The sequence below is a fragment of the Psammomys obesus genome, unplaced genomic scaffold (genome assembly GCF_907164565.1).
Source record: "Psammomys obesus unplaced genomic scaffold, mPsaObe1.curated_primary_1811, whole genome shotgun sequence".
Classification (NCBI taxonomy): domain Eukaryota; kingdom Metazoa; phylum Chordata; class Mammalia; order Rodentia; family Muridae; genus Psammomys; species Psammomys obesus.
Genome location: NW_026585644.1, coordinates 41952225 through 41965626, shown reverse-complemented (window position 1 = coordinate 41965626; position 13402 = coordinate 41952225). Strand labels below are relative to the sequence as shown.

Here is a 13402-nt window from a genome sequence, read left to right as displayed (position 1 = left end):
CCTAGAGCAAGTTAAGTGACACCCAAGCTGTGAGTTCTGTGACAATGAGTCAGAATCCTAGCACCTGTGCTGAGGGTTCTTGCAGGGTCAGATGATACGATGTTCTCACTATACTCAGGCCTGGCGCATAGTAAAGGAGCAAGCAGCGTTAGTTACTGTAATTAAGGACTGCAAGTAAGATGATGCTAATTCTGTTGTCCTTTCCATTTAACATTTTAGATTTTACAAAGATAAGGGCAGGTCTTTCACATAGGTACTAAAATTGCAAACTCGTATTTACTCCATGCATTCCATGCCCTAGTTCTTTCGGACTGAAATTGAAACTAACGAGAACAGCCACATATGGCGGTGCACACCTTTAATCCCAGCACTCTGCGGGCAAAGGCAGGTGGATATCTGACTTCGAAGCCAGTCTAGTCTAAAAATTGAGTTCCAGAAAGATAGCCAGCCAGTGGGGCTACACAGAGAAACCTTGTCTCAAAAAACCAAACCAGACCAGACCAAACTGAATGATCAACAGGAGGAAATGTAGAGAAACACCAGCAAAGCAAAATAGGACACGATCATCTCCAGGCCCACAGACAGAAACAGCTTGGCGTATCTGTATGCCCAGACCGGGTGTTGACAATAACTTGCTAAGACCGTTATGAGAGTACTTAAGTGCCAACTTAAAAAGCACTTCAGTACTCGTGAATCAAGTTAGCTGTCAAGTGACAGCCTTGTCTTCACGGGTCCCCAGATTCACGTTCCAGTCCTCTGGGAGTAGCCAGTCATGGTACGCTGTCACTTGGAAGGCAGGCCTCTTTAACATTAATGACAGGTTTTCTCTTCCTGGAGGTCCCAACACGCTGGATTTGGCAATATGTGAGTTATTTTGGAAACACTGAAAACCACGATGCCTGCGTGGGGTAGGCTCTTCTAATTACACATTCTGAGTACTTTGAGACAGAGCTGAAAGGTGAGGGCCCACACTAGTTATGCAAGTGTGCGTGCAGGAGTTTACTATGGGTCTAAATTGCAGACACGCCAGTAGTTCTGTTTGTCTGTAAATGATTTTGGCTCATTTTATTACTCAGTAACATGTTGGGTATTTTTTTTTTTCTTTTTGGTTTGGTTTTGCTTTTTAATTTCATACCATTCTTTTGCTACTTTGAAATCACTAGAAATTATACTTACTAATGCTATGGAATGGCTACTGAGAAAAATGTCCTCAAATTGCTGCAAAGATTTTTCTCGGACTCTATAAGACCCTCTCATCTCGTATGATTTTTTTTTTAATATTTAGTAATACTTATTATTTATCAGTAACTCTTAACTATCAGTCTCTGAATTTTGATTCGATCTGAAAAAAATCATTCTGCCTTTATTACATCTTACAGTGACAATCATTGGAGAGCCAATACCATCCTAGATCAAACTCACTGTTCAACTCAGGTTAAAAAAAATATCAGGAAATACAAGCCAAATGAGCTCTCTGTGGACTAGATAATGCAATCTTCAGAAAGATTTGATGAAGACAAAGAGAAAAGACGAGAAAAAGAAGAGACATATAGAAACTCATATAGACATATAGAGGTGAAGTGACAAAAATACTCTTTCTGTCAAGCCACAGAGGGCCACTAAGATAGGAACCGGAGAAGGCAATTCTGAAGGAGTCTCAAGAGAACCTACTTCTGGGTTTTATGAACTGTGGGAGAGGGCCAGTACATGATCACATCCCAGATGCCTACAGCAATATCCCAAACTGCGAATGATCTCTTACTCTCCCACACCACTCCCCTGACACGGGGCCAAAAGCCAGTACTGAAGGTGGATTCATAAAGGAAGGGGAAACAGGATGCAAGGCCAGCACGAAAAACAAAACAAAAATGGAGTTCAGCTCGCCATCTGATGGCAACTTATATAACTTTCTCTAAGCCTTCATTTCCTCATCTCTAAAATGGGACCATAAGGCCCTCAGCACTGTGCCATTACAGAGGATGCACACAGGCACACAGCTGGGTGCAAATGCCAAGTTCATGCCCCACAACACCTCCCCATGGACACGGTTTCTCTTTTCCCTGGTTTAATTGAAAACCCAGCCTAAGCGTGCTCTGTGAGGTGTCTCTCATTTACCTTTGTCTTGTCTAGGCTGCAGGAGGTACTCCATTAAGCTTTCGTATTAATGGCTCACTCACACTGTAACGCTTTTCTTAAGCTGTCAAGAATTAGGTCAGGACTCTGTGCAGATGCCACAGAATCCAAACACAAAGTGAGCCCCTAATAGGGGCTACCGGGACACCTCTATGAGCTAAGACTAAATCAGCTGCACACGTATTCTGGTGGGGTGGTTCACTGACTTTCTTGGACCCTCCCTCCTTTTTGTAACAAACTCAAAAATTTCATTTTGAATTTAGACAGCAATACTTGAAGTCGAAAGGCTGGTTTGTTTCTTCAACTGGGCTATGCATTTATGATTTTCATTTTGCTTACTTTGTCTCCCATACAATGGAACTTACATATTTAAGGTTGACAACAGACTGTCCTGAATTCTTAGGGTCGGATACAGCCACCCTGCCCCCATCAGCAAGGCACTCTTGTCAAGCCCACTGTGGAATGACACATCTTTCCACAGGCTCCTCTTTGCAGCTCTAAAACGCTGAGTGTGAGGGGGTGGTAAAGTTCCACAAAATCTGTCACCGTGAAGGTATATAAGTCTTGGAGGGTGGCAGCTGTACTCTGTGTAGGGTAAGTGAGGGGTCTGGGGATGTCAACAGTTCAAGAGCCCTCCAGCTTCCGTTTTTCACATGATTTTAAGTCTAATCCTTCTGACGCTAATGACACCATTTACCAAACTAAAGTTTTAATTTACTGCAGTTTAGATGCTAGTAAAGGATTTTTTTTTTGATATGTCATGAGCCTATGGGAAAACCTAATACTATTCTGCAAATGAACACAGCAATCAAATGATTCCTAATGCTGTACCCATAGATCAGTGTGTTAGTCAACCCTCATTAGAGGCACGTCTTCTTTCAGTAGATGTCAATTAACACACACACAGTTAAGAAAGAAAGAAAAGAAAGAAAGAAAGAAAGAAGGAAGAAAGGAAGGAAGGAAGGAAGGAGGAAAGAAGGAAAGAGAGAAAGAGAGAAAGAAAGAAAAGATTCTTCATACTAAAAAGATCTCAATTAGATCATTTTCTAGAAGATTTACTGTTATGTTTTACAACATACATTTTGACCTACATTCATTCATCTTACTATGTAGGAATGCTCCTTAAGCAAGGATACCCTATTTACTCCGTGAGCATAAACATTCAATCATCTCATGTCTATGAAGACTGAAGTATCTTTTCAGGGTACAGAAAATGAGCTGGAGAGCAGTGGGCTCAGAGGAATGGTATAGCATGCTCTGTGGAATAGGAATAGACACAGTACATGTGGGGAACCAGGTCATAAGGCAAAGAATTAAAGGGAGCGAGAACTCACAGATCTCAGCCTTGGAGGCAGAAGGGCAGTCAGAATGAGGTACTAGCCCATGTGAACTGCCTTTGAGGGTTCTGGGATTTTCTTCTGGCCATCAGCATTCTTTGCTTATGAAGTATTACAAGTTGAACATGGTGTGCCTGATTATGGCTCTATCTTCTGATTTTATTTCCTTGTCTTGACCTTTGGCTATTAAGTAGGGTGTCGGTGAACTGAATCAAAATGTATGCATCCCTGCACTGTGCAATTTATCCAGACAAGCAGATGTGCAATGATAAAGTAAAGCCCATGTTAGTCTCATTTTAAATTTGCAATGCTTCCCCCTAATGACAAATTTGGGATACATAATAAATTTGTCTGCAACTGGTAATGGCACAAGGCAGTCACTATGCCCGAGGAAATAAAAAAGGAAAACAAGACCGTACTAGCAGGAGCTTCTTCCACAGGAGACGTTCTGCTCATTAGAATGGTAAGGGTTACCTTCACACACTGGGCAACACTCCCCAGGCACTTTCACGGGGTGCATGCAGCTCTGCCCACAGGCCGTGGCCACACAGTGAGGTTCTCCGTTGATGCACTGGCAGAAGGTACAGTCATCTTCCCTCCACCGGTCCCCATGGGCGCGGATCTGGCCATTGGCATAGCAGCCAGCAGGGTTGTTAAAAGGATAGATGGGATCTATAGGAAAATATGAATTCAGAATGAGACTGAGCCTCCCAAATCTGACTTCTGCCTGCACCTGGAGATGGTTTCCTCCAGATTCCGTCTCTCGATGCTATTCCAACTGTGATCAATGGGCCCTAAAAGGAAGGGTTCCCTGGGATTACATCCAAAGGCAGCAGTTAAAATGGACTTCTATCTTCTCATCTTGACGCTGCTGGTAAGAGGTATGTGGCCTAAAAAGAGCTATGCAGTTGTCATCACTCCTAAGATGGCCAAGATATGGGGACAGAGACAAGCTCTGGTACTTAGGAAAAAAAACAAAAAACAAAAAACAAAAACCGGACCATTTTAGGCTCTGAAAAAGCCTTTTAAGATACAGACTTAAATCTTTTTCACACCTTGGTTTTACCACCTGAAGGATAGAAAGGGCACTCTCCATTGAATTCAGTGATACTGTTACTTCTGGGAGGAAGTGAACTGACTTTGACAGTACCTACAGGTCCATAAAGAAACTGGGAAGGTGCACAGAAGGTCCTCAATGCAGCCTTGTGTAAGGCAATGCCGGTTTGGACATCCCATGGGTCCCTTGGGTGCCCTGGAGGAGGAATTAACTTAAACCATTTTCCTTGACAAAATTTGGGCAGCTATGCAATAGTCAAGGTTGAAGGACAGATTTAGACAAGACTACCATAAAGAGAGATATTCGGAAATGATTGACAAGAACATAAATAGTAGATGCAAAAATATCCCCAAGTATCCCTGTAAGGAGAACCATAGGCAAATCACTCAATTTTCTTTACTAAAAATACATAAGAACTGGTATCAACAAGTAAGAACAGAGAACCCAAGTCATATTTAGAGTTTAGTGTTTGTTCTAATGAGGCGGGGGCATTAATACAAAAGTTTGATGGAAGTGGTCTACAGACATAAGACAGGACTTTCTCAAGGTCTTTATAAAAATATTACAGTGCACACTTCATTCTGCATTGGGCTTGGATTTGAATTCTGGGAACTGAGGCAGCTCGCTAACACCATTAACATAGAGGTCAGCTTCCTCTATGTTTTTACACTACTATGATGTAGTTTCTGACTCTATTAAGACCTAAGGCTGGTTAGAGAACAATCAATTGGCAAAATTAAATGTTTGAGGTGGCTTTTTAAAAATCCTCAGTGACACATAAAAGGTGAACTACTTTTCTCCTGTTTTGGCTGAAATATTTTCCAAGCAAGGAAAGGACTCATTATTAGGAACAACTGCTCAGTGTTCGGAATAGAGATGTCCTACTTTAGATACTCAATGGCTCCAGTACTGTATGGGAAACACAGCACAAACATCAAAAGGATTTTAAGGGGAAAGTACAGAACTGAACAGGCCACTGTGCCCTTGTGCTCTGTGAGCAGAGGATGGGTAGACTTTGTGACCCAACTAGGACAACAAGGACCATTTTTTCTTGGCTTCCTTGCAAACTCAGAGATCTACAGTTTTTATGAACTGCAGTTTCCTGATCAGATGGCATGAAGTGGATGAGAATCATGGTGCCATTCTGAAATTTCACTACTTATGACCAGCAGAGATGGGAGGAACACGCAAATACTACTCCTTGAGCAAGAGAGAAATCAACAGGTCCCTAAGAGTCACACGTGACAGATGCCTGGTCCTGATGCTGCTGCCATGGCCATGGCAATCTGCAACCTGACTCTCATCAGCACACCTTTCCCAAGGAGAAATGGCAGCAGGGCTCTGGTTCTGAGCTGACTGGCCTGGAGAGATGTTGCCGGCCATACAACTTTAGCTGAGCAACCCAAGGACAGCAGATGACAAATTCTAATGGCAAGGTGTAGACAAGCCTGGTCCTAGGACTTAGTAAGTCACCCCAACAGCTGCAGGGGAGGAATAGAAAGTAACCAGGAAATCACATGTCAACTTGTGACCAAGGACTGTGCCCAGAGCAGAGTTTTCCCCTGGGAAGTGTTTCTACATACTCTAACCAGGCACTATCAGCAAAGGAACTTCTTTAACAGTCCTCTGAATTAGATTTGTTTTGAAATAAAGGCTCTGAACCATGCGGCCTCCAGGGAGCTCTCTCCTACCTTCGCATACGGGGCAGCACTCCCCTTCAGGCACATAGTATCGCTCGCAGGTCAGTTCCCCACACTGAGCGGTGAAGCAGATGGAGACGCCCCCTTGGCATCGACAGAAGCGACAGTTGTCCATTCGAAACATTTCTCCGTCGGAATACTCCACACTGTTGAACACGCAGGCTGGCTTTGTTTCTGCAGAGAGTCAAAACAAACATGGCACATGAAAGTCGGTGTCAGGTCAGGGGGCCCCACCCACAGACAAAGAGCTACCTAGGATGCAACTAAGGGATGCTAAGAGCGGGGGAGGGGGGGACAATCCTCCTTGGTTGTCCAGTGCCACACTCAAACACATACATGTTGACACTAGATGGACTGAGTAGGTTGCATTCATATCGCGCACTCACTTTCTCTGACTCTACGGAAAAAGAGGCCATGATTTCAAGAGGAAGCAAGGTGGGAGGGAAGATATATGGGAAGAATTCAAAGGAGGAATGGAAAGGGAGGAAATGATGTAATTATATTTTAATAATAATAAAAACAAGCAAACAAGGCCCATTTCAGGTCACTTTTGAGTGGTGTCTTTGTATACTTTTGAGACAGCCTTAGAAAGTTCTGTCAGCAGGAAGTAATAATTTGATGGAAATTTACTAAACTGAATTTAGGTCTCACAGAGGGACTAGTGCATGGTAAAACAAAACACACAGTCATCCTGCTCACACAGAGGAACTGAAAAGGCTCCTTGGCCAGAACAGAATTGACTTCCTCCAACCCAATACAGGTAACTCTAAGTACCATGACACTCACTTGTATGTAAGATTATATTCACTGCTAAGTAATTCTCTATCTTTAAATAATGATCCTGTTTCCACACTGGATTTTGTTCTGTTTCTAAAGGCTTAGGCCTTTCTCTTATATTCTCTCCTAAGATCTCTGTTTCTCTCCCTGGTTTAGTTATCAACAATTATTAGTGCTTGGACATTAACTCTCATTATTTCATTTAACCTCAACAAAAAGCCAGGATGCAGGTATTTTTTTTAATCAAAATAATTTAAGTGCATTTGTGTTTTGCCTACATTTATGTCTTGTGTGGGTGCATTGGATGCCCTGGAACTGAAGTTACAGGTAGTTGTGAGTGCCATGTGGGTGGTGGGAATTAAATCTTAGTCCTTTGGAAGCACGGTGAGTGCTTTTAACCTCTGAGACATCTCCCCAGCTCCTATGATGCAGGTATTATCATGTGTTTAAAAGTGAGAGAATTCTAGATAATTTGTTTTAAAAATACATATTTAGCAAATGGCAGAAAAACAACAAAACGTAGTCCTTCAGCCGAAAGCTTGTACTTTCTACATTCCATCCTATGGTCATGCTTTGCTCAACAGTAACAGTTCATATTTAAAACTCTCAGTGTGAGACCAATGATTTCTGCTGAAAACTAATTCCACCAGAAAACAAAACTAGAGATTATCTTCTCAAAGACTCTACTAGCAGCCCATGTCCTACAATATATATAAAAGAGGTTAAATTCCATGACTAATTGGTATTTGTTACATAATGCAAAGCAGGTTTAATTATTCCAAAATCAGCTAATTCAGTAAGATGTGTCAATTGAATAAACGACAAGAACGATAGCACCTTCTCAAATGATGCAGAACAAACACTCGAAGGAATCCAAAACTTTCCCCTAACAAAAACACGCAGCGATAAGGAATAGTCAGAAACTTTGTTAACCTGGTAAATGGTGATGTATTCTCACTCCTACCATCCCCCAAGAACTGTGCGCTGAAGATCTGGCTATTGAGATATATCTGGCTTGGAAAGATATAAACTTTATGAACTGATTAGTCCATTAAGGTGATAGCTGAATGGACTATTAATGGAGACTTACTGAAGACACTTGGGAATGCCTTTAAAGAGTGTATCTTGTCCCTGGAACCTTTTCTCTCTCTCTCTCTCTCTCTCTCTCTCTCTCTCTCTCTCTCTGTTTTTGGCTGCTATGCCTCTTTGTCATGATGCTACTGTCTTGCCATGGACCTAAGAACAATGAGGCCAGACAATAATGAACCAGAAACCATTAGCCAAAATAAATCTTTTTTTTAAAGCTACATTTCTTTTTTTTTTTTTAAATGTTTTATTTATTATGTAGACAATGTTCTATCTGCATGTACACCTGCAGGCCAGAAGAAGACACCAGATCTTAATACAGATGGTTGTGAGCCACCATGTGGTTGCTGGGAATTGAACTCAGGACCTCTGGAAGAATAGCCAGTGCTCTTAACCTCTGAGCCATCTCTCCAGCCCCCTAAGCTGCATTTCTTAAGTATGTTTATCACAGTGGGGAATAAAAGCTAGCACAAGAGTCTATAAGGACTCACAGATAACATCATACTTAGCAATGTTGAAAGCCTAAACTTTTCCTCTAAAGACCAAGAAAAAGACATGGTGTCTGTTCTGGGTGCCAGGTTAACATTATAATGTAAGTTGTAGCCAACACAATCAGGGAAGGAAAATAAGTAAGACATTCAGAGCAGGAAAGGAATAAATAAGCCTATCTCTAGAAGCAAATTACATGATATTGAATAATTTTTTAAAACCTCAAAAATTCACTGAAAAATCAACCAGACACTATAAACGACCTCAGCAAGGTTACACAGGGTACAGACAGGGTACAATATAAGAAAATTTGATTCCTATTAAATAAACACTCAGAGAACAAAGTTTAAAAATCCCATTTCCCAATAGAATTAGAAGGAATAAAATTTAAGTACAAAATTTACAGTCTGAAGTCAACCATACACTGTTTGAAGAAATTAAACAGTTCTAGACAGACACACAATATTATTAAGATGAAAATATTTTACAAATTAATCTAATACCTAATGCCATCATGACCAAAATTCATTCTTTGTCTAAACTGACATTCTCATAAATCATATGGAAACCTGTAAGGAATTGGCAAAGTAATCTTTTAAAGAACAACAAAGAGGATTTACACTTCCTGATTTCCAAATGTGACTCAATGCTAGGCTGACCCAGACAGTGTGATGCAGGGGTAAAGACAGACACGACACTTCTGGATTTCAAAATTCAGAATTAAACTATTAACATACAGGTTCTTGACAGCAGTGCCAGGACAATCTGATGGGGGCGGAAAGAAAAAAAATGATGCAGAGACAACTACATAGTCACAGGCTAAAGAATGAAGATCAGTGTCTTACATCTCAATGTCCCCATCTCAATCAATAACAATTTATTAAATGAGTGATTATGGAAACGAGTACTTTCCAGACGCCAACATCATGCCATCTGGGATTCCAAAAATCCCATATAGCTCATAAGAACTATTCAAAGAGGCCGCAAAAGGAGTTTTAGCACTTTTAATTTGTTTTCTATTTCAATATATCTCGCTGATAGCCTAGGTACTGAGGTTGGCAGGTAGAGCCGTATCATTAGAAGTGAAACACCCGTCTCACATGTACAAATCTAACTGAAAATGAATCTGAGCACTATGGTCTAAATCTAAGCTACAGTCATGCTGCTCTTAGAAGACACGGAAGTAAATCTGTGTGATCCTGGATGAAGCAATGGCTTCTTAGATTTGGCATCAAAAGACCCCGTAAGAAATGACTCTGGGTATGCCTCCAAGGCACTGTCAAGAAAGTAAAGTGACAGTTCACAGGTGTGGAGACAGCACCACCACAGGATGATGAAAACACGTATGACTGAGAAACATAAACCATGACCCAACTACAGCATTCTAGAAGGTGGCTTTCCAAGTCGGATTCAGTTAGAGCAGCCAACATGCACACGGAATGTGGCTTGTGCTGAAGAATACAAAGGAAAATAAAAATTTCACACCTAGCAACCAAACAAAACAAGACAGGTAGTAACCAGTGCAGGTGAGGTTGGAGATACAGTGGAGATATTAGCTTACTGCTAATCGTAAGTAAAAAACAAAACAAAACAAAACCAAAAACGCAGCTTTGACGAGTAGCTCCTCAGAATACGGAAATTAGAATACAATCAATAACTCCATTATTTTTTTCTACGAGGAACATAAATTTTAAATGTAGGTGCGGTCTCAGGAGTGGAACTAACGTGTGTTCCACTAACATTTTTCCTTCAGTAATATCTAGAAGCTACCGGTACTCCCCCATCCCACGGAAACTAGTACTATGTTAAACAGAATTCTTATGATAGCTCAGACTTTTTCTGTATACTTGTAGTTGACTACTTAGCTGATCCGGGCCTGGAAAGGCATCTGCAATTAAATCACAAATTCCCAAAAATACAGAAAACAGAGAATGCTAAATAAACCAAATCTGCCTACAATCTAATAACGCAGGTAACGTCCTCCCAGCCTAAAAAAAGAAAAATCGGGCAAACCAATATTAATTACTCAGCTGAGCTGATCAACTACATACACCGCAGGGGTGAAGAAGCCACAGCTCTCAGCACAGCGTTTGAAAACGGAAGGAAGGGAAGGCTGGCCGCGCACAAAGCTGTGCAGGACTTGTTGTATGTGAGGTGTAGACACTTGGGTGTGGAAGAGTCGTGACTGACAGGATGATGGGGGCAGCTAGCTAAAGCTTTAGCTACTTGGCTAGTTGCCCCCAGATGGTGATGGTGGGCTCAAGCTTAAGAGAGAGGAAGTCTCCAAGAGTACAGTTCAGAAAACGACCTTTAGGGTAAGCCTTTCTGGGTTAGAACAGAACAAATCAGCAAATTAAGTCTGTGCTTGATGTTGAACGCAATAAATAAGAACTTCCCAAACAAGCGTGTAATGAAAAGCAATGCCCAATTACTTCTTTACCTGTTGAGGATGGACATAAACCTTGGGATGATGAAAAATCTGCCCCTCCCCTCTAGAAAGGGTGACATAAGGAGATGTAGAGCATGAGCAAGCAGTCCCAGGGTGGAATCTATACAGAAGTGTCTTTCAGTGACTTTACCTGTGTGATTTGTGCCTGTCACTGTATGTTTCAACATTCTGTAACTGTCTCTTCCATCTAACATTCCACAATTCTTGAAAGAGAGGGCCATAATACACACTGTTGGAAAACTCTAGTCTCTGCCAAATCATACAGATTGGCAGATGGGGACAGGTATCAAAGGGAAATACTGAAAGACAGAACTTCTAGCAAATGTGAAAATGGAGGTACCTTACCCTAATCTAGCCCCACCCAGGCCTAGCCTGCTGCATTTTCTTCTTCAAGCTCTTAGCGGAGCTCAGCTTCTATATTGCCAGTGATCTCCTTGCACTGTGGGGTGACCTGCGTAGGAAGTCAAAAGGACAGGAAACAGACAGATGGAGGTAACTGGACAATTTCTCCAAAAATTTCCCTCTAACTGATAGAATTGAACTGATATAATTAAGAGCCCAGACACAAAGCCTTCCAAGTACCTGGAGGAAAAACAAACCTTTTCTATTGGATGCTTAAGTCTACACCAGGGTACGCTAAGGAAACAGTAATTCAAAATGAGAGAAAGAGATGGTACTTTAAAGACTGTAAAAAAGCCCCTCATGTTCACTAGCTAATGCTCCAGGGAACAACAGGATTGGTCAATAAATACACACCAAACAGAGTTTTCCTTCCTTCCCCTTCCTTCCTTCCTTCCTTCCTTCCTTCCTTCCTTCCTTCCTTCCTTCCGAGCGCTGGATTCTCTATTACCTCATTGGAAGACATGCTGAGCTTGGACCTTTCCTGAGCATACCCACCATCCAGACAGTGGGTTCTTAATAGACGTCTTTAGTAATCATCCACTTTCTTACTAACAGGCTGCAGGCTGGGTTTGTAGGACAACATCTTATGTGACAAGAAAGCTGATTTTGGGCGTATCCTTCTCGTTACTGACTTTATTTAATCAAAACTCTTAGCCATTACATTGCTTTGAATGCTACAAAAGACCAAAAGGCTAAAAATACAAGTCACACTGGCCCCTGCCCCCTTCTTATGAATTTAGCCGTACCTACCTTAGACCACTCTGGGTTAATCCTATACACACAAGTGACTCTCTCTGGTCTCCCTCCTTCCACCACTCTTGGCATGCCTGGGCCAAAGCAAAGCTCCCTTCCTTTTATTCTGGTGGTAGGCTCTTCTACTGTTGGACGTGGGCTGGCCTCATACATAGCCTGGCTAAGTACCCTCAGTATTAAGTATTATAAGGCTGAAACTATTTCTGGAAGTTTTAGTTGGTGTGTTCCCAACACCACAGCACCACAGCTGAATTTCCTGACCTCCTTGGGGGACACACTATGTAACTAAGTCACACTGGGAGAGGCAGTTGTCATTCTATCTCTCTAGGTGCCTGGCGTACACACTGGTATGTCCAAGTGTGACTGCTGATCACGTCCTCATTCTACACCTGGTGTCTCAACAGTCAGAGCCTATGGACTGAGAGGAAAGATAAGGACACAATGGAGCAGACAGGCATGTCTCGCTGTGAGGTCGGCAGGCAGCTCCATGTCATCTGCCTGTGGGCAGGAGCAGGTATGGTTTCATGAAGGAGGGGGCTGACTGTTCTCCACTCAGTCGTATCACTGAACAGTCGTTCCCGTGTTTTCTGACGTCACCTCACAAGCCTTACTCGCAGCTTGCAGCAGAGAGGCTCACGGAAAATCTGTGCCGCAGTCAGTCACCCTCTTCTCCGAGCTCTACCAACACAACACCAAAGCAGGAAAAAGCTCTCCCATCTACTCACGCAGGCTAGTGAACTTAGAAGCTCTTCAGTTCATCTGGAGCCATTTTTAAAATTTACATCTATGTTTTGGTGTATGTTTTTTAAAAAGTAGTGTAAGTCCGAGGCTCGACTCGTGCAGAGCCCTGCTGTGAAATCTCCGCTTCTGCACATGAGGCTGGTGACGGTACCAGACAGCCTCCTCTTTCCTCAACTTAGTTCTTCCTTTGGATGTAACCGTGGACTTCTAGGACCACAAGACACGATCCAGGTACACAGGCCCAGCTGTGCACATCTTCCCTTCTGAAACTGCTTTTACTGAGTTTCAGTGGTAATCTTGTCTTTTATTCAGAAGCCCCGCAAAAGGGTACTGGTTTCTGCATTTGTGCTGCTGAAGAGACTGAACACGTAACACTCAGTGCTGCCTTCTTCATTTCCATGTGAGAACGACACTGCCACTAGGGACTGTGTGGTGCTTTGTCCAGCAGGCCTTTTGCCTCTACAAATAAGAACTGTGT

At 42.2% G+C, this 13402-nt stretch overlaps 1 protein-coding gene across 5 annotated transcripts in view; it reads right to left on the bottom strand.

The window, feature by feature from the left end:
- The window catches only part of Crim1 (cysteine rich transmembrane BMP regulator 1), a 179188-nt gene that overhangs the window by 57653 nt on the left and 108133 nt on the right, over positions 1-13402 (bottom strand). For all 5 annotated transcript variants that reach the window (XM_055618383.1, XM_055618398.1, XM_055618392.1 and 2 more), the window contains 2 exons: positions 6219-6401; positions 3945-4142 (listed from right to left, as the gene is read on the bottom strand). In XM_055618383.1, coding sequence (XP_055474358.1) covers positions 3945-4142; positions 6219-6401 — 381 coding nt within the window. The remainder of the gene's footprint in view (positions 1-3944; positions 4143-6218; positions 6402-13402) is intronic.